Genomic DNA, 27,591 nt, shown 5'->3' with positions numbered 1-27,591 from the left:
ATCCTGACCCAATGTTGACATAGCCAAAGCCTGATTGATAGCCTGTGGTTTAACTTACTCTTTTGCAAACCACAGTTATTTTGAAGAAATCCCACCTCATGCCGGCCTGTTGTCATGTTGTCAGGCATGGGGGAGTGGGGGCAGTCCTGTCTATGAGCACGGAAATCAAGCAGCCCTTTAAAAATGGCGGCCCCGTCTTGGAACAGTGGGTCTGGTCTGTGGATTGTTCAAAATAAGCTCATTAGCATCTTTTAGTGGATGAATCCAACGTGAAAGATGCTTCCAACGTCAGCGTGAAACACTCCATTTTCCCTGATGCTTTGGGCACTTAGTCCCAATTCGGGAGAATCTTGGCCATTAACTTTGCTTCTATCTCCACAGATGCTGCCAGACCTGCTGAATTTTTCTAACATTTTCTGTTTTCATTTCAAATTTCAGCATCTCCAGAATTTTGCTTTTATTCATGTTCAGTAGATTTATTTCTAATGAACCATGCGTGATTCTTACAGTACTATAAGTATACAAACTTTTGGAAACAGCAAATTTAAGAACTGTAAGTTTTACGCATGAAAACATTTAAGAACACTTTAGTCAGAATTCTCCAGTCTCTCACGCACTGGTACCTTTGCCAGAAAGAATGGGGAATTCGGCACTCAGCCAAATCTCCATTCACAGCAGCGGGACTGGAGAATCATTGCCACGGTCAGAGGTCAGAGAATTCCAGCCTATGTATGTAAATCACATCATTTTATATAAGAGTTGTTCACCAATGTGAATAGATCTGTTTGAATTATTCTTGCTCATTAATATTGCCTTGAGAATGAATGCTGGAAGAGAAATTTGGGAATCCGCCCAATGGTTACAATACAGAGAGAAAGGGTCATCACTACACTCTAAATCTTTTTTCTGGGTTTAAATTATAAAATCAACAAACTATCTTTACTGTTTAGATTGCGCAGTCACCCTGTCAAGCTGCATAATGGACTTACTGGCTGACATTAGTCTCTGTTCCACAGCCAATTAGCTTCTGAACAAAAAAATGTAAATACTGTAACTACGGTACTTGACTCAACCTGACCAAATTCCCTAAGTTTAAATTTTTCGCTTTGCAATGGGAAACATCACAACTTTATGCCTACAGGCAAGTCTCTCATCACTTAAATTAAGTTCCACCCAGATTGGAGGGAGTTAGACTTCCACACACAATGCAAGTGCCATCCAAATGCTGCTGGCTAGCTGATGGCACTAAATTATTACTGTATACTAATTTGCACTAAGTCCTGCTTATCCACCCCTCCTTGGCTTGCCAATCTACTCTGGCCCCCAGTCCAGCAAAACGTTCATCCTCATTTTCAAATCCCTCCAAGGTCTTGCCCGTACACATCTCAGTAATATCTTCCACCAACACCGATGTGCTCCTCCAGTTCTGGCCAACTGCACATCCCTATTTTTCATTGCTCTATCAGTGGCTGCACCTTACCCTGCTTAATCTCCACTCTTCAATTCCCTCCATGAATTCTGCCATTTCTCTCCTCCATTAAGACACTCTTTAAAACTTAAAAATGGCTCCCAACCATTTCTGGGTCCAGCCCTGACCCCGACCGCCACCCACTCCAATCTTCAGCATCCCCTCGCAACAACCCCCTTCCCAACAGTAGCCACCCTCCTCACAGCACTGGCTCTCCCCTGCTGGCTGACCACTACCAGCAGCACCACCACCCCCCACCCGAATCGCTGGCCTCGCTCCTTCTTTCACCAACCCTATGCAGAGTGGCAGAGGGACCACTCCCACAGATTGTCCCTAGTCCCCACCCCCTGAGTACTGCCCCATGACTCCAGGCATTGGCACTTTGCCCTTTGGGCAGTGCTAGGGGGCACAAGCTGACACTGTCAGGGTGCCAATGCCCATAGGGCACCCTCTAGCCACCTGGCCCGATTGCTCCCCCTGCACTCCAGTAGGGTCGGGCCACTAGCTCTCTGAAAATGGGGAGCAACAGTAATCCCTGCTGGAGTGAAACACGCTGGTGGGGGAAGTGGCGAAGGGTGGTGAAGAGATGCTGGCGGGCCCAGAGATTTCAGCACTGGGCTCACTAACCTCATTTAAATGAGATTAAAATAACCATGTTAATGGTCTTTGCACCAATACTGCTGGAAATCGGCGCTGGGAGAAGCAAGCAGGGTGCTAGCGGGTGTGAACATAAGCGCAGCAGGTTGGGTGAATTGTGGTTCTGTTTTTTAATGTGATCCTGTGTCAAATTTTACTTGATAATACTCCTGTAAATTGCCTTTGGGGCCCTTCACTACAGCGAAGGTACGAGATGCAAAATAGCATTGTTGTCCCTGTTCACCGATTTGGGAAGGCAGGACCAGTAGACAAGACCAACGGGGAAAGTGACTGTGGTTGGAAAAGACTGGAGGTCTCCTAATCTCTCAGAAATAAAAATGAAAAATTTCATTAGCAGTTTTTGAGCAGCTTTCAACAATCTCTTTAAGGGCCAACGTTTTGGTTGCTGAATGCCTCTGACAAACGTGTGACTCATGCTCCTAATTGTACTAGATATATCTAGCCAGGAACTTAGAACTGGCACATTTGTGGTGTTGCAGATAGGAAAATGGTCTGTATGCATTCTAATGGAATTGGGCATTAGTTTTCTGAAGATCCCTCGAAGTGGTATCTTACTGTCTATGATGACACGGTGGCCAGTGGTTAGGACTGCTGCCTTATAGCACCAGGAACCCAGGTTTGATTCCCAGCTTGGGTCACTGTCTGTGTGGAGTCTGCACATTCTTCCGTGTCTGCGTGGGTTTCCTCCGGTTTCCTCCCACAGTCCGAAAGACGTGCTGGTTACGTGCATTGGCCATGCTAAATTCTCCCTCAGTGTACCCGAATAGGCACCAGAGTTTGGCGACTAGGGGGGTTTTCACAGTAACTTCATTGCAGTATTAGTGTAAGCCTACTTGTGACACTAATAAATAAACTCTTAAGCTTTAAAAAATGATAGCAGTTTTTTTTCCTAAGGCTCTTCCATTAAGTACTTATAGTCACTTGTTAGGTAGCTCCTTGCTAATCCATCTCCATCAACAAATATGCCAGTAATTGAAGAGGGAAAAATGCAGTTTGATGAAGCTTGCCTTTTTGCGTGAAGGAGATACAACTGCAAGATGAATTGAGTAAACTGAAAGAAGAGTTGGGTGCCAGACAAATTAAGAACAACAAACCTCTTAGTTCGTTAGTCAAAGTACAAGCAGCTCTAAACAATCCTGGTTCTTGTTCAAGAGACTGCAAATATTTTCCAAACGTAACGGTTGTTCTCCAATCAACATTTTTCTCATGTTGATCAAAAATAACATAAGAAATAGGAGCAGGAGTAGGCTATCTAGCCCTTCGAGCCTGCCCCGCCATTCAATAAGATCATGGCTGATCTGTCGTGGCTCAGTTCCACATTCCCGCCCTCTCCCCATAACCCTTAATCCCCTCTCTTATCAAAAACCCATCAACCCGCGTCTTAAAAATATTTAGCAAGGCAGCCTCCACCACTTCAACAGGCAGAGAATTCCAGAGATTCACCACCCTTTGAGTGAAGAAGTTCCTCCTCAACTCCGTTCTAAACCGCCCCCCTTTTATCTTGAGGCTGTGCCCCCTAGTCCTACTGTCCTTTCTGAGCAGGAAGAGTCTCTCCACCTCTACCCTATCCATCACATTCATCATCTTATATGTCTCAATGAGATCTCCCCTCATTCTTCTAAACTCTAACGAGTACAAGCCTAGTTTATTCAGCCTCTCCTCACAGCTCAACCTCCTCAACTCCGGCATCAGCCCAGTAAACCTCCTCTGCACTCCCTCCAAGGCCAAAATATCCTTGTGTAAGTACGGTGCCCAAAACTGCACACAGTACTCCAGCTGCGGCCTCACCAATGCCCTATATAGCTGCAGCAAGACCTCCCTACTTTTATATTCAATCCCCCTTGCTATGAAGGCCAGCATCCCATTCGCCTTCCTGACCACCTGCTGCACCTGCAAGCTGGGCTTTTGCGACTCATGCACAAGGTCCCTCTGCACCGTCGCCTGCTGCAGTTTTTCGCCACGTAAGTAATAATCCTTCCTACCATTATTCCTACCAAAGTGGACCACCTCACACTTGCCAACATTAAATTCCATTTGCCAGTTCCTGGCCCATTCGCCCAGCCTAACTAGATCCTTCTGTAGACTCTCCACACCCTCCGTGCAATTTGCCGTTCCACCAATCTTGGTGTCATCAGCAAATTTCGACACCATACACTCGGTTCCCTCCTCCAGATCATCTATATAAATGGTAAATAGCTGAGGCCCCAGCACCGACCCCTGGGGCACTCCACTAGTCACCAACCGCCAATCCGAATAGCACCCATTGACCCCCACTCTCTGCCTCCTATTTGACAACCAATCCTCTATCCACGCTAACACCCTACCCCCAACTCCATGTCCCCTGACCTTCTGCAATAACCTCTCGTGAGGTACCTTGTCAAACGCCTTCTGAAAATCAAGAAAGACCACATCCACCGGCTCTCCTCTATCCACCGCCCTAGACACATCCTCATAGAACTCCAGTAAATTTGTCAGACACGACTTCCCCTTAACGAAACCGTGCTGCGTCTGCTCTATCAAGCAATTCCCCTCAAGATGCTGCCAAAAATCTCCAAGTTACTGAGCTGCTGGTGATATTTTATGTCTTCTGGAAAAAGTCCAAACTCTGAAGCAAAAGTCTTCTTCTCCTTGCATACTTTTTGACTATTAACATTGTTCACTAAAAGAGAGAACTGGCGGGGCCAATTTACAAATATACAAACAAACTGTCCAGCTAAGTGCCTGACTGGCAGTTAAAATGGTGGGCCTTTGTAAAAGAAGCAATGTAGAGGAGCCCCCGCTGGTTCTCCAGCTGGCTGGCGAGATCTCCATCACTGCCATTAAATACTGCCCAGGATGTCCTGCTAGCTGTTGAAATTAGGGCAGGGTGGGTACTAGTGGCTACAGGCAGGATAACTGCATTTACTTTCAGGGTCTCACTCTATAAACCAAGTACTTGAAAAATTCAATATCAAAATCAAGGGTAACTTCCAACTTTTCAAGTATCTCAGTAATATGAAGTCAGAACTTCTACCCAATTTGTTTCCTGCAGAATGTAGTTACCCTTTCTATATAATCTATATCTTTTTACGCTTTCTTTAATATCTATTTTGCCTTATCAGAGTGATCAGCAGCAACATTTGTGACTGGAAGTTTGGAAACGTTATAGAAGAGATATAGCATGGTTCTGAAGGAGTTATATCATCTTGGTTAATGGTTAGAAATGGGGGCAGAACTTAAAAAGGCAGTTTATTAACATAAACAGTCTAAGGAGTAAAAGAAAAGGGAGATGAGCAACCCAGGGTCAAAACATTTCATTTCAAAAGAAGGGGAGGTGGGGAGAGCTGGTGCCAGTAGGAGTTCTCCAACCTCCCAGCCGTGTGTTTCTTAGTGGCATGAGGTGGCGCGCGCTGTTTGCTAGTGGCAGGGTTTTTTGGTCTCACTGCTGTCAATGGAATTTCCCATTGACATCACCCCACTTCGCTGTGAAACCTGTGGGAGGGGGTGAGCTGCCATCGGAACTGGACTATCCTGCCTACGTGAACAGCTGGAGGATTAGCCCAAGATTTTGGGTCAGGACAGACCAGTGGGCTTCTTAAAGACCATATAAACCAGATCTCAGCCTAGGGTCCTCCATCAACCTCTACAGGGCCCAGTTTACCGACATAGTTAACAGCGTTTTTACTTTTTAGTGGCAGAACATAAAAAGAATTTCAAACTGTTGTCAGGAAAGCAAAGAATATTTAATAAATTAAGCCCTTCTCTTCCAGTGTCAAGCTGGTCTCAATGGAGCTTCATCTATTTCATCTCCTGAAGGTACGGTTTGACACACAATTCTATGTGATCTCTGTATCCAAGATTTATTTTGGCATTTATTTCTACAATTGTATCATGGTAAAGAAAATTAAGGACAGGAATCATCCACAGAAGAAAGTTTCAGCTCATCTTGTTATGATAATTAGTTCAACTTCCTGAAGGCAAAGGCTCATGGGAAGGAACAAACTATTCAACATTGAAGTACAAATATTTTGACTGTCAACCCCTTTAAATGTAATACAACTGCTTCAATTTACACGGCTAAGGTTTGCAGCAGACTAATTTTTCTACATTACTGAATTAATCTAGAACTTTCAAATAGTTAACTAATCAAGACAATTTCTAAGTTGAAAATTAATTTAAAAAGACTCAGTGTACAAGAAAATGATTGACAATATGGTTTGACATCAAAGTTGAAAACTATTTTCTTTTGAGCAGGTAACTAAAATTAATTTCCACAAATATGTTGCATTATGGTCCTATTCACTTGCTCTGTTCACATGTAATAAATCTAGCATACGTCACTCTGTTACTTTCCAATGAGGTAAATCCCTTAATGCACAGAATGTAGTCAGAGCTGAAATCGTGCACAGAAGAGATTTTTCTTAATCCTGGGTGGCTTACAATTTCACCTAGCTATCATGGCAAGCTCAGTCACAAGAACTTGGAGCTCTTTGCATTCCTTCTTCATTGTGTCATCTCATTTTGAGTGAATTTCAGCCTTTCTTGAGTTATTGAACAAAGACAAAAGATTCAACCTCTTGTCCGTCTGTTGTGTCATTTAATTCTTTGTTCATTTATTTTTAAACAAGTTCTATGTAGTATTTATATTACTGAGACATGTGGGCCTAAGTACACAGCTGGCAACTTGTTCCTCTTTCTATGAATGTCAGTTTTTGGATGCTATGTTCAGGATATAGGGAAGGGACGAGTTCACTTAGCCACTATTGAATTTGACACATACAGATATGAAATGACCAATTTAAATCTATTCCTAAAGAGAATAACAAGCTCCTCCCCTGAAAATTGCACAATCTTTATTGATATTGCATATTTAGTAAAATGGGGTGGCACGGTGGCACAGTGGTTAGCACTGCTGTCTCAGTGCCAGGGACCTCAGTTTCATTCCTGACTTGGGTCATGTCTGTGTGGAGTTTGCACCTTCTCCTGCTGTCTGCATGGGTTTCCTCCCACAATGTGCAGGTTAAGTGAATTGGCCATGCTAAATTGTCCCTCAGTATACCCAAACATGCACCTGAGTTTGGCAACTGAGGGATTTTCACAGTAACTTCATTGCAGTGTAAGCCTATTTGTGACTAATAAATAAATAAATGCCCATATATTTGTATATACACTTGTGATTGCAGAATAGCTGGTTGTTCATAACAAAACTTTGATGCACCATTGTTTTAAGGCAAAAAAATGACACAGACGATATCAGTGAAAGCATATCACTATCCCAGAAATGGAGAACTTTGTGCTGTGCCCATTGTTCAGCAAGCTGTTCTCGTGAGATTTTTTAAACAAAGTTTGAAGTGTTTCATGTTTAAGTCAAGGTGAAAAAAAAGCTTAAATAACAAGCAACATTAAAAAAAACTATATTTAAACAATGAAAATTTTCTGCAGATGCTATATTTCCTGTTTCAGAATAATGCATCATTTACAGACTGTAATGCTCTGATAATCAGAAAACATTGTGTCAAAAACAATACCAAAATCTGCTGTGTACATTCACAAGATACAAGTCTTTAGAAGAATGCATGACTAAATAAAGACTATTTACTCAGGGACTACCTCAGCTACCTGCTATCCCCAGCCGCTCCCCTTGAAACTTTGTGGCAGATGTTGCAGTGTTAACTTAGCTCTGAAGTGGCTCGACTTCCCCTAGCTCTCCTCACAATAGAGTCAAAATATATTAGATCTCTTCATTTGTGCCTGGGGCCAGTTCAGGAGCACAGCTGTGTCCTACCCTGCTCTACCTTTGGTGTTTAAGCCCCTCAGGCAGCAAATGTGAGACCAAAACTGTTCTGCCACTCTCAACTGCATCTGCTGACACTCCAGCATTCTTGCTGCAGGCTGCTGAGGACCACTGCCTCCCGTCCTAACAGATGTCTGCACCAACCTGCTCACTTACACCTGTACTGGCACTCGTAACCCCATGGATCATTCGTTGAAAAATTCATGATTCGCTACTCTCTCCCGAGGATTTACACCGGAATCAAAGCTTCTGCACTCACTCCGTGAGAGCCCAAAGTGGTTCCACCATGCATTAGTTGCTGGCACTGAAACGCCTTTCCAGCTTTGATACATCATGCCTAAACTTCAATTACAACATCAAGGAGCTAAACCCTATAGTGAATACTTCTTAAATGAGAAACACTGGCCCTCTGAGTCCTAAAAGAGCATTTTTGAAATCAGCTGCTTCATGTGACAAACAATGTTCTTTGTTTACTCTGAATCAGATCGTAATTGAAGCAAAATAGTTTTCTAGTGCTACTTTATTCTCTGTATACCAATCCCACATGCATTAAGTGCTTGAATTTATACGTCAAAACACATTAAATACGTATTGTTCCTAAGAGGTAATAACAGCATTTACCTTACATTTCTGGAATTAAATAAACTTGGAAGATTTTTCATCTGCTGAACTACGAGCAAATTGGTAATGTGAAGGTCCCCTGAGAAAGATCACACTCAAATGTTTGTCACATTCTCTATGTGAACTCACTAAAAGATTCAGTGCCTTTCTATTTCTGAAAGGAACCCAGTATCTCAAAGTGCAATGGCTATTAATCTCGGGTGATCAGAAAGAAGCTTTAATAGTCAGTACTTTTCTTTCCCTGTGGTTTATTAGCTTAGAATGTGTTACATGTAAGCTTTTTTTCAAAAAGATTTAACTTTTTGATAAGCTGTACTTGTAATTTATTCCACCAAGACAGGAAGAAGCATCTTTCTTTTTACACAGTTCAGATTTTTTAAAGATGGCACAGTGGTTAGCACTGCTGCCTCACACCGCTAGGGACCCAAGTTCGATTCGCGGCTTGGGTCACTGTCTGTGCAGCTTTTGCACGTTCTTCCTGTGTCTGCGTGGGTTTCCTCTAGCCGTTCCGGTTTCCTCCCACAGTCCAAAGATGTGTGGGTTAGGTGGATTGGCCATGTTAAATTGCCTGTTAATGTCAGGAGAACAAGTGAGGGTAAATGCTTGGGGTTATGGGGATAGGGCCTAGGTGGGATTGTGGTCAGAGCAAACTCAATGGGCCAAATGGCCTCCTTCTGCACAGTAGGATTCTATGAAACTTGTTTTTATTCTTATAGTGATATAAATGTACACAGAATTAAATACTCCAATTGTACAATAAACATTTATTGCAAAAAGTGGGAACGTATTCCTGAGATACATATTGTTATGCTCTCTTCAGGGGGTTTGTTATTTTATTGCTAATTCCTTAAAAACCCCCAGAACTGAAATGGTTAACACTGTTAAATTTTTATAATGGTAAAATCTCAAATTACTGGGGGGTATGAAAATATGTTAATAAAGAGATCTTTTATTAAAGGGAATAGTGGTCACGCAATAATATATACCTTCAGGTCCTATGTCACTATCATCTTTATTCCCCTTTCTCCTATGTCATTTGGAATCAACAACAACACCTCTGGAGAATATAAATGCTTTACCTAACACGCACAACTGGTAAAAGAGAGATTGTAATTTTTCACTTCGGTCCTTGACAGGATTTTGCATTACCTGGCCTACGAGTTATAGGCTGAAGTTATTTCCAACAGGGTATGGTTTATTGCTTTGGAGTAAAATTTCATCTTTCCATTAATGTTGACCCGACTCAACAGTCTTGTGACACTTTTGTTGTAGTCAGGATGGGGTAGTGGTACCAGTAACTCCAGCAGAAAACACTACAGGACTGGTAACCAATACGCAAATATGAAGTGTAAAGCAGATACCAGTTTTCGTACTGAATTTAAGGGGGACATTTGGACAAACTGCAACTGGGCTCCTCTTGTGTACACAGTAGCAATCTGCTTGGATTAGTGTTATTAATGGAGCCACGAGGAATAAAGTTAATTCTATAGTAATAGTGAGGAAATATTCCACCAGAGGGGTAGAACTGGATGGTCCCAGAAAATCATCAAGTTGATAAATTATCTTAAAAATAAAAAAGATTAAAGAATATAATTAATTTGCTCAGCAGAACTACCCAGAGACAGCAGTCACTCAAATGTCACCACGATGCTGACAAAACATGCAGCATGAAACACAAACGACAGCAAGCATGCCATGGAGCATTACACTGTCACTGTGATCATAACCAAAACCTTTAATTTTAACACAAATGCCAAAATGTACTGTCACAGGAAATGACCCAGTACCTCAAAACAGTTCCTGTAGTTTGAATGTTTCAAATGAGAACTTTTGCTATTTTGCAGTATTTTTGACAATTAAGCTTTTTTATAGGCAAAATTACTTTTCTATATTTTATAGGGTGTTCCCCCACCCACTCAGCATGCTCCACCTACAATTTAAAAACGCATTTCAAAATGTGCCAACTCTGAAGGGATACCATCTTTTGTGCTTGCCATACACCTTGGCCCTATTTGAACTTATTTTAGATTACTGCCAATAAAAGTTTTAAAAAGGTGGTCAGGAATTCTGCTTCCTCTTCTACTGGCAACCCTTTCCCTTAACTTCAATGTCAGCTCCCGACTACCAGTGCCCAAAAAGGAGCAATTAGAACTGGTCTAGCCCTCCAATTCTGCTAAATTATCTTACATCCAGTGAGCAGAGATTTCATCCAATTAAATATTGGGAAACACACACCATTGTTTGCGGTCCTAGATCCAAATACCATCCCTCTTCCTTGCAAGTCAGACTTGAGCAGTCTTTTGCAATCATGGTGTCGTATTTCACCACAAGATTTGCTTCTGATCACACATTCTGCAATCACTAAGACAGGCTATTTCCATCTCCATAACATCTGACTCCACTCCACCTAAGCTCAATTGTTGATGAAATCCTCATTCATGCCTATTACCTCTAGATTTAACTATTCCAAAGCAATCCTGGCTGGCCATGTTCATTCCATGATCCATAAACTAGGGGTCATCTAAAATACCGCTGCACTAGTCTTAATCCAGGGTAAGTACTGTTCCTCTAACACCCTTGTACTCTCTAACCTACACTGACCCCCAGTCGAGCAACGTCTTGATTTAAAAATTCTCATCTGTTTTTAATCCCTTCATGTCCTCATCCCTCCCCATCTTCATAGAATCACAGAATCCCTACAGTGCAGAAGGAGGCCATTCGTTCTATCGAGTCTGCACCGACCACAAACCCACCCATGTCCTATTCCCACAACTCGACAAATTTATCCTGCTAACCTCCCTGACACTAAGGTCAATCAACCTAACCCGCACATCTTTGGACTGTGGGGGGAAACTGAGGCACCAGCGGAAACCCACACAGACACAGGGAGAATGTGCAAACTCCACACAGACAGGGATCTGAGGCCAAAATTGAACCTTGGTGCTGAGAGGCAGTAGTGCTAATGACTGTGCCAATGTGCTGCCCTGTAATCTCCTTCAACCCACAATCCTCCAAGGTATCTATGCTCCTCTAAGTTTGTCCTCTTGGGCATCCATGATTTTAATTGCTCCATTATTGGTGACTATGCTTTCAGGTGTCAGTCACTCAGCTCCCTATCCCTTTCTTTCCTCCTTTTAAGATGCTCACCTATTGGTCACCTATTCAAACGTGGCTTGCAAGAAGTTGTAGTTTGTTTTATAATGCTCCAGTGAAGCACCTTGAGATGTTTTATTCAATTAAAGACACGGCGAAATTCTCTGGCCTTGCCTCAGCATTTTTCTTCAGTGGCAGGAGGCGGACATGCCATTCTCTGGCAATGGAATTCTCTGGTCCTGCCGCTTCCATTGGGAATTCCCACTAAAAACACCCCAGGCTGCCGGGAAACCTATGGCAGCAGCCGTACTGCTGGTGGGATCTGAGAATCTCGCCTGTGTGAATGGCCGGAGAACTCCGGCCACTTTATATGAGTTGTTGTTGTAGCTCACGTCCATTACTGCGATCAGGTGAAGAGTGACCTTGCTGTTCTGTTTGGTGTCTACAGATGGTGTCTGATCTATTGAGCATTTCCAGTATTTACTGTTTTTATTTCAGACTTCCACAACAGCAGTATTGCTTTTGGACCATTCGCTGCTTCCTAAATAATCCCTGAAAATGGAGCTGGCTGTTATCATGAGCATAAGTTGAAAATGCTACGAACTGCTGGAACTTCACCAGTGTGCCCCTGTTTGAAGTTAGTCCTCTCATGAGTAAATTAGCATAGATATGCAACAACTGAGGGAAGCATACCTGTTAAAAATAGACACAAATGTTTTTACACAGCCATTTTATGGGAAACAAAATAAATGAAAAGTTATTTCAGTACAATCCAACATCTATATGTAGCCAGTGCTTATCAATTATAGAAATTGACTGAATTTTACCCACCATGCCTCAGATTTGTCAATCTTTCTAAATCCCTGTCTGTGCAGTTGGCAGCACTCTATCCCCTCGGAGATTGGGGGTAGCACAGTGGCACAGTGGTTAGCACTGCTGCCTCATAGTGCCAAGGACCTGGGTTCAATTCCTGCCTCCGGTCACTGTCTGTATGGAGTTTGCATGTTATCCCCTTGTCTGTGTGGATTCCTCTGGCCATGCTAAATTGACCCTACTCATAGGGGGATTAGAGTAAATATGTAGGGTTACTGGAATTGGGCCTGGGTGGAATTCTGGTTGGTGCAGACTCTATGGGCTGAGTGGCCTCCTTCTGCACAGTAGGGGTTCTATGAAGTGGAAGGATATGATTTTGAGACTCAAGTCCAGGGAGGAATTTGTTAATCAAAAATTTCAGTACACTAGCAGCCTACCCATTGTAGCAAAGAAGAGACTGGTGGGCAGTTGGGAAACTTACCCTTTTAAGACCCTCAATTGACCACTTAATGGCCTTTTTCCACCCTGCCTCAATTTTTAGGCTGGTGGAAGTGGTTGCAGGGAAAGCAGGAAAGTGACAGTTAAACCCCCTTCCCTCGCATCTGAGTTTGTGTCTGTTCCCTCTGAGCAGTGCACCAGCATGTTTCTGAGAAGGCAGCTGGTACTGCCCACTCTCCAGCTGCTGTCGGTCTTCCTGCTGCACTTGTCCCTCAGCAGAACTGCAAGGTGGAGCTGCAATAGCTGCACTCATGTTTCAGTGACTGCCGAAAGCAGGGGAGGCGCAAATCAGGGCAAGTGAAATGGAAATCCAGTGAAACATCCAGTTCAAGAAATTGGAACTTGTCTTGGACTGAAACCACACATTCGGGAGAAATGCTGCAAAGGCACCTGCCTCTCACCTGGCCAAGAGTACAGCTGTTCAAGTTTCAAAGTTTGAAGAGTTTCGTTGAACAAATGCTCCGGTTGTGCTCAGGAAAGCCTTGCGCTGGTTCCCACCGCCAGAATGGTGGGTTCAATCCTTCAGTGAATTGGAGATCTCAATATTTCAATAACTTACCCGAAAGCTCCACTGCAAAACTGCCTGGGATAAACCTGGAGGTGAGTGGGATCACATCAGGGTTTGAGCTGACACCATTTTTCAGGATGCTAAGCCTATACCCAGGCCTGAAGCTGCCTCCTCCTTATAGGAGTTACAATTCTGCTGTATCAGTCAGCACAATTCTAAAGCAATTTATTGAACAAAGTACTTTATAATATGCTAAGGTGCTACATAAAATGCAAACAGAAAAGCAAACGCATAATTCTGGTGACTAACTGTAACCATGTGCCAAAAATGACAGTACATATAAGCGAGAATAGTTGATGTTAAAGTAAAATCTGCTTATCCAATATCAACAGAAAACATACTGACAAGCCAACTTCATAACTTTTATGGTCCTGCACCATAGGAATTATTTTGCCACTTCCTATTGCTTTCTTTAAATTTCATTTAAGTCAGACAGTTACCAAGAAGACATGTAATGGCATCAAGTTTATTGGCTCCATACATGTAAATATAATCCTCGAAAACAGCCAACCAATTTTAGACATGCAGCAACCACACAAAGTAGGCTATGTGTCTCCCTGATAACACTGGATCAACTTTAAGAGAATATCCCTTTTCCATTTGACAACATATTAAATAAACTTTCACCCAAACCAATAACTGTTATGAAACTAGCTGACCTTGAAAAATATCACAACTACATTATTTTCAGAGTTAATACTTTCACCTGACAGACATCAGCCATTTGTTTCTCCACTAATTATAAGGTTTCATTCTAATTTGAGAGTCACAAAATAAACCATGGAATTACTCTCGATCACAAAGGTATGAGAAAGCAGTCTCTGTCTGCCTGGTTTAATAACATGTCTTTTGCGCGTTTATGGTTTAATATTAACTCTGGTAACCCAAAATAGTGGTTGGAATTTCCCATTCTGTGCAGAGTGCTGGCTGAGGTGAGAAAACCGGTGTGCAGCTCACTGGCTGAAAATAGCTGGGTTTTCTCTCTAGATAACCCAGCACTTTGGATGTATAGCCCACGCCATCACACTGGCTGGGCAGGGCCCAACCAACCACCCTGCCCCTTTGGAACATGGACAAGGGGAACACACCTCCAACGCTGTGCCTTGGGGGTCCACCCCTGGCAGTACTCGCAAGGGGCTGTGCCAGAGGATAAGTACATGATAACTGCTATGTGCCAAGGAACTGTCAGGGTACTGCCCGGCATGTCCCTCTCCTATAGAGGGAGGGGACATACATTGACAATGTTACACTGGAGGTTCTTGATAGCTTCACATATCTAGGCTCCACAATCACCAGCAATCTATCACTTAAGGATGAAATCAATACACAGATCACAAAAGCTGCAGCTGTTATGCGTGGGCTGAGTAAGAATATGTGAAGAAACGCAGCAACCAAACAGTGAGTCTACCAAGCCTGTGCCCTTAGCACACTCTTCCACTGTAGTCAGACTCTTTTATTCTAGTTTACAAGATGACACAAACCATGAGACAACTTAAATCTTTACACCACATTTTTACCCACAATGAATTACGTTGACCAATGCGCCCCAACTTGCCCACCACATGTCAAAGGGCAATGCATGAAGTGCCACCATATGATAACTGCAACATTGTATGGCCTTCACTTAACACTCAGCATAATACATCCTGATTCTCAACATTTTAAGTGAACTGTAATAAAATCAGTGAGCCATCCTTGAGCCCTGAATAGTTTGAAATGGCTTCAAGTAGCCTAATGTTCAGAGAATTACCACAGAAGTTGTTTATTTGACTTATTTATTTTGTGTTCATGCCATTCTAAAAGAAACATTCTCATAAAAATGTCTATAATTAAAAAGTGATCACAGAAGATCTACAGAAAGTACTTCTAAATGAGTGCAAGACAATCTTAAATAAATCAATCACTACTCTGCAGTTAACATATAATCAGAAATAAACACACCTCATCACTCACAACTCACAACTGCATCAATATGGTTAGGGATAGGGTCTCCAGCACCACAGATCTATTAGGAACACTGGAACAGAAGCAAGCCAGTTCAACCCTCAAAACTATTCTGCCATTCAACAAGATCATGGCTGGTCACATATCTATCTTAATATCTTTGGTGAACAAAAATCTATCAATCTCGGTTTTAAATTGTGCAATTAACCCAGCTTCAATGGCCATTTTTGGAAAAGAGTTCCAAATATCTACCAGCCTTTTGTGTGTAGATGTACTTCCTAATTTCATTCCTGAACGATCTGGCTCCACCTTTGAATAATTCCCCCTAATCCAGTGCTCTCTAGTAGCAAAAATAGTTTCACCTAATCTGCCTTAAATTTTCCCCTTGAAACCTTAATTTCAAATCACGACTTAAAGCTTCCAAGTTCCAGGGAATACAAACTCAAGAGGATTTTTCCATCCCGCCCACCATGGGAATTGTAATGGGTGGGGCAGAAAATTCGGGTGACCAGGTAAATGTCAGTTGAACTCAGGTGGCAATTTCAGACCTTGGGGTATGTGCAGCTGGGAAAACTTTGCCTAGACTGTTTTACCTCTCCTCTTAAGTTAACCCTTGATGTCCTGGCATCATTTTAGTACTGCACTTCCTCCAAGAGCAATTTATCCTTCTTAAGATATGGCACCCGGAACTGCTTGCAGAGGTGTGGTCTAACTAGGGCTACGAATGACTGAAGAATGACTTCTACCCAAATGTATTATAGTCCTCTATAAAGGCCAGCAGTCCATGAGTCTTTCTGATTATTTTCTGTACCTGTACATGACATTTTAATAATCTATATGCCAAGCAGCTCCTTGGATCTCTATTGTTTCCCGCTTTCCACCATTTGGAAGATATCCTGTTCTTTCTTTAATGGTTCAAAATGGATGACACCACATTTGCCTATGGTGTAGCCGCTTGGTCGGAGTTCATTTACCACAGATTTTCTCATTGACCGGAAAAAGAAGCTTGCACCTTTGTTTAAAATGAAAAGCTATCCCCTGTCATTCACACAAATGATCTGAACAATACCTCATCACCAGTCTGGGGCCGCATCAAAGAAACCCGATGATACTGTCTCCGCAGCAGTGCCCACAAGGCATCAAGCCGGCCCTAGAATTTAAAAAAGATGCCTCTTTAGGAACATGGCAAGTATGATCCAGATAGTCAATTCTGATGTGAAAAGAGTGGAGTGTTACTTTATCTCCCAGAACGTCCACACTAAGAGCTGAATGATATGAGGTGCCTGATTCCCCACATTCCTGGCTAAAAGATACAGGGAGGTGGGAGAGCCCACCGAGGGAAACATGAGCTTCTACCCAACTGTTTAACTGTTGATATACTGGAGGCAGGATTGCGGTCCCTCAGGTATAGGAAGTCCTGCCTCAGACAGCTGTTCACCAATAAGAGGGCTGGCAGCTCTCCAATGCTTTGGGACAGAGATATGCAGTATTGGACTGAGGCTTTGGGTCAGTGTTTCGGAGTCACACCAGGTGCCAAGCTGGCAAGGTGGGTGGAGTGGCTGGATGGCATTCTGGGGTGGGGAATGATCCCTTTGATGGGTACAAGGCGTCTGTTGAGGAGGGACCTCTCCTGCCACCTATCACCAGCCTGCACAGGAAAATCTGTCAGACTATCTACCTGACGTAAACTTTTCCCACTGCCAATTACATCTTGATGGTGGTAGGATGAGATCCTTAAGTGGGGAATGAATTGCCCACCTAAGGTCCTCAAATGGCCCACATGTGGTCAGGCTGCCCAACACCATCCCTACTGCTGGTATATTTGCAGTGGAAGCTGGGGTGGGGCAGTGGGCAAGTCACTCACTGGTTCAGCCCCCTTGTATTCAAACCCACAAATGTGAGCAGGTAAAATCCAGCCCTAAAATACTGCATGATTACAATTCGTTCTAATGTTTCCTCTGCTTTTTACTGATGCAAGTTATCAACTTCATCAAATAAAACTAGCTGTCATTTTTCTTGTCATTCTTACTCTACTTCTTGTCTTGCTTTTAAAATTATTCTTACTCTGGACAATGCTAACATAAAGTTAATGTTTCTTAATATAGAAACAAAATTCATGTCATTAGGCCTCAAGCACTTTTGGATCTTTGTTAACTAGTTTCATAATTAGCACTAGTGCCCTACAATATATTTCATTATTGAGTGGAATATGTGTCAGTAGATGGTGTGAACTTACCTTAATTGGGTCATACCACTGTGGTGGAGAAGGGCGACGAGGAGGCGGAGGTTTGGGCTTCTTTGGAGCAAGAGGTTCCTCTTCGACATCTGGGGCTTTTATAACAGCATTTTTGGCCTTTTCTAGCCTTGCTCCTTCATCAGTGGATCCCTTGTCTCCCCATCGAACCTTGGAGAGAAAAAAAGCCAGTTGTCAGAGGATATGTACACAGATGTGATAATCTGCAAAAGACAGTTCCTGGTCAAAGTTAGTGCATAAGATCCACAAATCCATGACTGGTAAGTTACAAAATGTATCACATCAGCATTCCTCCAAATTCCTGCTGCATTGAGGGTCATTACTTGTCACAACTTATGCTAACAAATACAAATTAATGTGACATCATATGCTGATGTAACTAGAACCATATTGAGAGAGATAACAGTGGTGTAAATACTCCAGTCTAGAGTTTTAATTATCAAGCCTATAAATAAGACACATTCCTAGGAATGCATCTCTGAGTAGATCTCAGACAGTAAAAAAGGAATGCACGTGGAAGAGAACAGCCAAAAAATATTAACAATACCCACATTCTTCTACTATGGCCTACTATGACAAATGTGGCAGAGATCAGCGATGGCCAATCTCTGCCTCCGTTATGCTGTCCCCAAGTTGACGTGCAACCTCCTGCTAGGGGAAAGGTATTTGCAGTTGGAGCTGACCTCTGAGGGTGAAATGCTAATTTTCAAAGTTTGCTCCCTCACCCACCAGGAAATGGAGACTGTAATTCCTCTCCTCTTGCAAAGTATCAGTTTGAAACAAGGATTTTATAAAGACTTTATAATGTTACATTCCACTAACACTTTATGGAACCTTGCTGAAATTAGGCAGAATATCCCTCAGTCATTGTGTGCAGATATGTGGTGGGCGAGGTAAGAACTCAACCTCTTTAACAGATAACAGGCTTGGATAACTTCAAATCCTGGCCTTCATTAACATACCATTGGTCTACTTCCTGTCCAGAATGGGCAGCAGAAGGACAGGGAATGACTACTTTCTCCAATCAGGCAGCTAGTGGTTTTCCACTGGCATGAAGACAGGGAAGGGGATTCTCGAAGGATCTTGTAGGAAGGAAGGACTAGCAAGGTCACCACATTCCTGTTGCTCCAGACCACAAAAATGAGGTTATGTCCAAATATACACTCACATTGGTGCAAGTGACTAGTATAATTAATGGAAAAGGTTTTCGCTTAGTTAGTGTGGGCACATTACAGATTAGTGGCAACTCCATCCAGGTAACCTATGAGATTTAAAATTCCACGGGTATTTTCCATTCTGGGGTGAGATAAGAATGAAAGTGATTTCAGCTCAGAGTCAGGATGGCTGGCCACATCCAATCTTGTGCTGTTCAGCTCAATACATAAGCATGTGTGAGGAGCATGGCAAATATTGCTGTGGGGCAGGCAGGAAGTCACCATCCCCATCCTTTAGCACCATCTCTCTCCCACATTCCAAGCCAGAAGCTCTGTTCTCCCGCGAACCACAGGATACCTACACCCAACATGCAAGGCCCTTCCCTCCTTCCTATATCCTTTCATCCCCTCCCTTGCCCCGGGCAACGTTGCTTCCTTCAAACAGACACCCTCTCTGTCCAGCTTCTGATTCACCCTTCCCTCCATAGCCTGCCTCCCCTGTCCAGCCTTCGTACAGCTTGACCTACCCTCGCCCAATCTCAATTTGGCCAAGGCAGCAAGAGGAGTGACCATTTACTTAAGATCAGGATGCAGCTTGCCATGTGCACACCACTTCCGTGCAGACAGAAATGTTAATGTTCTAATTTCTCACTGGTGGAGAATTTAATTTAGAGGGCCACTCAATTCTAGCGAGCTGGCTTTTTAGAAAGCTTGCATGACACGCAAATGCCCATGGTCAGCCTTCCTGACACTGTCCATTGGGAAGCTTGACTTGTGTTTCAAGTCCCGAGAACTTGATTGCAAAACTTCACCCTGCTGTCAGGAACCTGAATTTAGGCTTCGCACCAAATGAAGTCCCCGGCCACTAAGCTTCCTGCTCCAGTGGGCCCAGAGCGATTCCAGCCATGAGAACCAAAAGAAATCTTGGAATTTCTAGTGAGAAGAAGAATACTGGCAGTGGCTGGTGGAAGTTTCACTCCAAACCACTTCCATAGCACCCAAGGGCTCTCCGGAATTTCACTCCACTAATAGCAATTTAACCTTCTGATTCCATTCTCGGAGTTGAAATAGAATTTCTTGAATTCAATTAAATAGTACAGAAATATGGAATAAATTTAGTAACATACCTCCATTCTTTTAATGCCACCAACACCTCTACCACCATAATATGAGGCATCAACTGTGGGCCACTTTGATTTTGCTATGGGCTCTGGTTCAGGTTCCTATAGATTAAATAAATTAACATGACAAATGATTTAACTTGCAAAAAGAACTGGATACATAATTATATAAAAAATTCCTTCAGCTTAGTACTAAACATGTAACTGAGCATTAGAAAACCATTCTAAAAGGGCAATGAAGGTAATTTCACTTTGGGCAATAGTAAGAAAATGGGCAGTAGCAGACTGGTCGTTAGTTTTATATTCTACTCATTTCTCCTCTCCACTGAAGTTACTAGGAAGTATAATATATACATATACATATAAAATTGGGCAGTTGATCGGCAATTGACAGTTTTTCACTGAAGCCCAAAGTGAAAATTATTCCCATAAATCTGAATTGGCTAATTAAATCTTTGGTCTATGTCAAAAGGGAACTCTGTAATTTTATTCTTAACATTTTTAATTTTTAGCATAAAAAATGCCTTTCAGAATATTTTTATTCATGAATCAATGAATCAAAAAATGGCATTGAAAACTAGCCTGAAAGCAAATTGGAGAGGGATCAGAAAGATCCAGTTATTGTGGTCTATGTTGGGACCAACAACATTGGGAAGAATAGGTAAGAGGTCCAGTTTATTAATTCTAACAGGAATTAATTAAAAGGACATGGTCTCAAGGGTCATAATGGATAGATTATTCCCCCGGCTACACATGAAATAAACTTGTTGGACTTTAACCCATTGTTGACACTTCTTACTGTGCCCACCCCAGTCCAACGCCAGCATCTCCACATATAAATTAGCACAGAGGTATGAAGATCAGGGAGGTAAATACATGGCTGAAGGAGTGATATGGAAAAGGGGAGTTCAATTTCATGGCATATTAGCAGTAGTACTGTCACAGGCACCAACTGGACCAGTCTAGAACTAAGATAACCATGGAAACAAATAGTCACAAGAATTTTAAACTAGTAAGACAGCGGACGGTTCAGATGACAAAGATAGCATGGGTAATTGTTCGCAAAGAATCAAAAGGGAAGAAAAGTAGAGTAACAGTGAAAAATTGTGCTTTAGGCAAACAGTTCAAAGCAAAGGACGCAAACGTAAATCAACCAGGAAGAGTTAAATAGGACAATAAAGCAGAGGGGCAGATGAGTGTGTGTGACTCAAATCAGCATTCATTTATACAAACATAAGGAATACAAGAAACAAAGTGAATGAATTGCAGGTGCAAGTTCAACTTAGAACATATGACATGGTAACCATTAATGAGAGATGGCTGCAAAACCATCAGTGATGAGAACTCTTTATACCAGATTGTTAGATCTTCAGGAAACACAGAGAAAATAGTAGAAGAGAAGGAGGAGCCCTACTAAAAAAATCATTCCAATGATACAAGAGAATATAATGAGAGATAGGTCAGAAGCAGAAACTATTTGATTAGATTTAAGACTTTAGCGGAAGCGTGCATAGGTTTCCTTGTACAAGGTGCGATGTGGTCCCTTGCCTAACTTTTGAGATGAGACAAGCATTTGGCAAAGGAAGAGTGATTTTATTTGAGGCTTTGAAACAAGATAAGCAGATAAGCACATGTCATAAAGATGGAGAACTTCATGAACGTGTCCAGGATTGTTTTCTGCAACATTATATCCTAGAACCACAGGGACATGGCACATTAGGCATTGTACTGCCCAGATTTAGCTAACACCATTTATCAAAATCAACACAAATTATCTTAGGAAAAGGAGGAGATCAGAAGCAACATAAGCACCTTGAAGACTTACAATGGTGATGTTACCAATGATAATAAGGAAATGGTACATATGCTCAATAATTGTTTTTCATCAGTAATTACAATGGAGGAAAAGGCCAGTACATCAGGCATCCCAAATAAACTTTTTAAATTAGGAATCAGGATTCCTAATCCCTGTTAGAATTAACAAATTAACAGAAATTTAACAATAAGGAAAGTAACAGTAATGGAAAAATTGAGGACACCAAAGAAGGGCAAATCCCCAGGATTAAATGGTTTCTATCCCAGGGATTTAAAGCCCAAACTATAATCTTCCAAAGTTCTCTCAATTCAGGAACCATTTGTTTAGATTGGAATATCACACAATTAACTCCATAAAAGGAAATAAGGGTATCATAGACAGACTAGCATCTGTTGTAGAGAGAGGTGGTCATAAGGTACAGCCGGGTGTCTTCAGCGAACACATTAAAACAAACACCACATGTTCTGAGGTCACTGAAGAGCCTCAAATGGAAGAGAGTCATGGATGCCTCCTTGAGGGAAAGCAGATATATGCTAGATGTGAGCAGTCCCACCCAGCTGGATGATACTGGGGAGTCCCTGGACAAAGATGGTGTGTCAACCATTTCAAAGATGGCACAAAGATCGAGGAGGACTGGAAGGGATTGTTTAGTTTTGTCACAATACACAGGATGTCATTTGTGACTTTAGTAAGAACAGTATTGGTTCTGTAACTGGGTTAGAAACCTGACTGCAGATAACAAACATGGTCTTTAGAGAAAAATGGTCATGGATTTGACAGGCGACAACACGTTCAAACAGTTTCAAGAGGAAAGGGAAGTTGAAGGTTGGGCAGTTACTTGCAAGGATGACGGAGTCATGGATTGGTTTACTGGAACGCTGGATGATGAAGGAAGATTTAAAGGAGGAAGAAATAATTCACTGAATCTCAGGACAGGCTCAAGGAACCAAACGGTCAACTCCTGTTCTTATGTTAAGTGTGATTCTCTTAATATTCGGATGGCTAACTGTTTTGGTCATACCACTGGGCACTTGAGGATAACCACTAAGATTTAGAAGATAGATTTCACACTATTAACTCGCAAACAATGTTGCTCCTTTAATATTTGCAGCATTCATCATGAACAGCACTTTAACACAGTGGAACCTTCACATACCTCTTTTGGAGGGGGTGGGGGAGGGGGAGGATCCATTATCACCTGAAACCAAATCATAAACAAAAATAAATTATTTGTACAATGGCAATGATATCAATGATCTCTCTGAAGTATTTCACCTTGACCACTTAGCATTCGATTGGATTCCCAACTGGCATGTTTTTTTTTGTCACCTATTAGTGCTTGTTCTCAGCTTGCCAACTGGGGTGTCTTCTCCCGTGACTATTAATTAGTAAGACTTGGTGCATGTTAGCACCCACGTCTCTCAGATAAAATAAACCTGGTGGCAGATGCACTTAGGCACATCTATCTATCTGACAATTAATTGAATAAGTGTTATTACTTCAGAGTAACCCTGCTCGTGAGGGCTTCAGCTGTTCATTTGGAGTGCCAGATGGACCACAAATGACTCAGTGTAATATTAATGATGATTTTCAAGTATCTCTGACATGTGGGATAGGTTTTGGCAACCAAGACCTCGACCACACGCTAGCCATAGGGTGATTTGTGCATCTCATGCTGAAGGCCCAAACCTACCAAGTCCATTGATCATGCAGAATAAGCTTGGCTGTAAATATCCAAATAATACATGGGTCTCCTATGAACAATATTTGAAATGCCTCCCCTTTGACGGGATACTATTCCCTGCTTTCAAAGTACTTTCACCCCGTTCTCCAAAACATATCCTCAACCCCTCTCTATGCGCCCAACTGTGTTCCATCTCTAATATTCTTTTCCTCTCTCAGGACCACTGTCACCTCTCAGACTGGCTCATCAGCCTTGCAACTCAGATTTCTTCCCTTCCCATAAGCAGCAAAACAGCCTATCCAAAGTTATAAAAGTAAAAGGTAAAGTTGCCACAGGCACAGATGACCATAGGCACTGACTGACGGTGGTTTAACCTGAGGGTCACAACACCTCAGGTGAGAGGCAAGGCTGAGAAGATGAGGTCTTCATGAAGGTGTAGTGGACAGTGAGGAAGGTTTTCAAAGTTTGCAGAGGGATTTGGACCAGCTAGAAAAATGAGCTCAAAATTGGCAGATGGCGTTTAATGCAGACAAATGGGGGGTATTGCACTTTGGAAAGACAAACCAAGGTAGAACATACAAGGTAAATGTTAGGACACTGAAGAGTGCAGTAGAACAGAGGAATATGGGAATATAGATGCATAATTCCCTAAAAGTGGCATCACAGATAGATAGGGTCGTAAAGAGTGCTTTTGGTACATTGGCCTGTATAAATCAAAGTATTGAGTATAAGAGTTGGAATGTTATGGTGAGGTTGTATAAGACATTGGTGAGGCCGAATTTGGAGTATTGTGTGCAGTTTTGGTCACCTAATTTCAGAAAGGATATTAATAAGGTTGAAAAAGTGCAGAGAAGGTTTACGAGGATGTTGCTGGGACTTGAGAAACTGAGGTACAGAGAAAGGTTGAATAGGTTAGGACTTTATTCCTTGGAGCGTAGAAGAATGAGGGGAAATTTGATGGAAGTGTATAAGATTTTGATGGGTATAGATAGTGAATGCAAGCAGGCTTTTTCCACTGAGGCTGGGGAGAAAAGAAAACTAGAGGACATGGGTTAAGGGTGAAGGGGGAAAAGTTTAAAGAAATATTAGGGGGGGGGGGGGGCTTCTTCACACAGAGTGTGGTGGGAGTGTGGAATGAGCTGCCAGATGAAGTGGTAAATGTGGGCTCACATTTAACATTTAAGAAAAACTTGGACAGATACATGGATGCGAGGGGTGTGGAGGGATATGGTTTAGGTACAGGTCAGTGGGACTAGGCAGAAAAATGGTTCGATGCAGCCAAGGAGGCCTGCCCTGGCCTATCAAGTGCCTGAATGGCACAAAGTACAGAGGGCCTAAGCAAAAAGAGGTGACATGGAGATCTCATTGGCTCCCCAGCTTGCAACTGAGACCCCCATCGCCACTGCCCTAAACTCCCTCCCTCTCTACTTTCTTTAAGATCCTCCTTCAGAGTTTGACTCCTAACTAATTTCCCCTCCTTTGACTCTGCATCAATATTTTTCTTCACCACCCCATGAAGTACCTTGGGACATTTTTCTACGTTGAATAAACACAAGTTGTTACTGTTGTTGTTCAAATAGGGCACTTCAGCAGGAATTGTCAATTCTGGCAAAGGATCACAGCTAAACATTAATCTTTCTTTCAGATATTAATCTAGTATGCATTCCCTATTATTGTTTTATCTTTTTGCTTTTTCTCAGTGTAAGTACAGATGGCAAAAGTATCTAATGTTTTTCTCGTCTGTCAGTTTATTTTAATCTGTTCAAGGGATGTGGGCGTCGCTGGCTGGGCCAGCACTTATGCCCATTCCAGAGGGCATTTAAGAGTTAAACACACTTCTGTGCATCTGGAGTCACACATAGATCAGACCAGATAAGGATAACAGATTTCCTTCCCTTAAGGACAAGTAGATAGCCTAACTTGGTGCAGACACTTGACTGAACTTTTTCCACTTGTATTTCTTCAGTTTCTCCAAAATACATTCCCAAAACTGAAAGCAAAGTCATGATTCTACAAATGACATGTGGTTCATCGGTGAAACAAAGTTTTCATTAAGAAATGTGCAGTTTGGAAATCAAGCACTCCCTAGAACTCAAGATAAACTTTTCCAAACAAGAGATTTGTAAGACTTTTTTCAATAGAACTCATTTTGTCTAGTGTTGAAATACTGCCTGGTATTGGTGATCAGTTAAAGCAAACTGAAGTTGAATATCTCAGAAACCATTCTAGCAGGAAGTTGTTTCTCTGTTTCTGATTGTAGAATGCTGTGGTTTTTGTGGGTAGCCCTTTACATGTGAGATGGCAGTTCCACTGAAGATGCTTTGTTTAGTGCTGTCATAGACAGGAAGCTCTGCTGTACTGAACCTTTTCAAAAAGATGTAATTATAGGAAATCACACTTGAACACAAAGGGAATCTAAAAATGAATGCAGAAAAGCTTTTACTTTTTGGGTGGACCCCTAAATTAGGGGCCATGCCCACAACCAGCATGTCCACCCTGTACACCCTGCGATTTTATGGGGAGATGTCAGTGGACTGCCTATCCATAGCCCCATTGTGGGCCTTAAGTGAATAACTACTTTCCAAAACAAATATACATATGAACATGGAGAAGGAGTAGGCCATTCAGCCTTTTCAGCCTGCTCTGCCATTTAATAACATTGTGGCTGATCTGATTGTAACCTCAAATCTATTTTTTATATTCATTTGTATTAACTACCAGACATCTGTCATACATCTGTTTTTTGCTTCATCTTGTTCTCAGTCTCTTTCACCATCCAGGGGTCTCTGTCTCTCTTTGCCTTATCTTCCCCCTTCACGGGAATATGCTTTGATTCTATGAAACCCAAATTCTCCTTAAAGGAGTTTCCAATTTTATCTACTAATTTTTCATTTCAATTTATTGGGGACAGATTTAATATGCTTGAAATTGGCCCTCCTTCAATTCAGTATTTTCACTCGAGATTGTCCTGTTCCATGGCTAACCAAACATTATCATACAATGATCATTGTTCCCCAAATATTCCATTGCCAACACTTCATCTGTCTCATTCCCTAGAACCAGTTTAAGCAATGCCTCTTTCCAGATGGGCTGTAAGTGTGCTTGTCAAGAACATTCTCATGAATACACTTCAGATATTTTTCTCCCTCTCTCTATTATTATCCCAATCAATATCTGAACAATTAAACACCCCAATATCATTGATCAATTGTGTTTATGTAACTCTGAATGCTTTGCAAATTTGCTCTTCTGAGGTTTAAACACAATTCTGCCGCCTGAAGAGCAAAAGCTTTTAGCAATAGCAATCATAAAATGATAAAATCTTACAGCTTAGGAGGCAATTCTTCCCATATGCTAACTCTTTAAGTTTACACAAGGCTGGATTTTCCAGTCCTTCCTGCTGATGTGATCTTCCAGTCCTTTTGAAAGTGACCCCCTGTAGCAGATCACAGTGGTACAGTAATAGAAGTGGCCATTAACTTTGGGCAGGACCCGAAGACCCTGCCACAGAAAAACACATTGGAAAATATTAGCCAAAGAATTCACAGGACTATTAGCCATTCAATCACCTGGCCTACACCAAGAACCTCCTCTAATCACTTTATCTAATCCTTTTGTCATTGACTTTTGTTTCTTTTTGCACATCCTGGTTCCCTTAAATGTACCTGTAATATTATATTAGTGATACCAAACATCCCACTGCACTGCTCTTTCTTCTTGGCCATGTTTTATTTTCTCTTTCCAAGTATAGATTCAATTCCCTTTCAAGTTTACTACTGAATCTGCTTCCATCGCTCTGTCAGGCAGGCCATTCCAAGCTTCATAAAATCAAACTCCATTATTAAAATATCAAAGGGCTGCTTTACACCACATCAGGAAGTTGCAAACACTTACCAAAGGACTTTACATCTGAATAGAAGTAAAGTCATAGTTGGAGTACTCATGGTTTCCTGACATTCATCTTGGCTGGACTACCCCTATGCTAACTGTTAGCACCATTACTAATTTTGAGCTTGAAACAATCGGATCTGAAGCAAATGAGACCAATACAATTGCAGTATGTTGAACTGTACAAAATTGGACGCATCAAGTATGTGTAGAAGAATATAGTTTTGTAAAGTATGAGT

The 27,591-nt window shown here is 42.0% G+C and overlaps 1 protein-coding gene across 1 annotated transcript in view; it reads right to left on the bottom strand.

Moving 5' to 3' along the window:
* Positions 1–27,591, bottom strand: part of antxr2a (ANTXR cell adhesion molecule 2a) — a 198,644-nt gene that overhangs the window by 74,630 nt on the left and 96,423 nt on the right. The window contains exons 13-16 of the mRNA XM_080191187.1: positions 22,937–22,978; positions 19,971–20,066; positions 17,672–17,839; positions 16,505–16,585 (exon numbers count right to left, since the gene is read on the bottom strand). Coding sequence (XP_080047313.1) covers positions 16,505–16,585; positions 17,672–17,839; positions 19,971–20,066; positions 22,937–22,978 — 387 coding nt within the window. The remainder of the gene's footprint in view (positions 1–16,504; positions 16,586–17,671; positions 17,840–19,970; positions 20,067–22,936; positions 22,979–27,591) is intronic.

This window comes from Carcharhinus amblyrhynchos, chromosome 1 (genome assembly GCF_965287045.1).
Source record: "Carcharhinus amblyrhynchos chromosome 1, sCarAmb.v2.hapA, whole genome shotgun sequence".
NCBI classification, from domain to species: domain Eukaryota; kingdom Metazoa; phylum Chordata; class Chondrichthyes; order Carcharhiniformes; family Carcharhinidae; genus Carcharhinus; species Carcharhinus amblyrhynchos.
The sequence above is the reverse complement of the archived record's forward strand: the minus strand, read 5'-3'. Positions and strand labels throughout refer to the sequence as shown.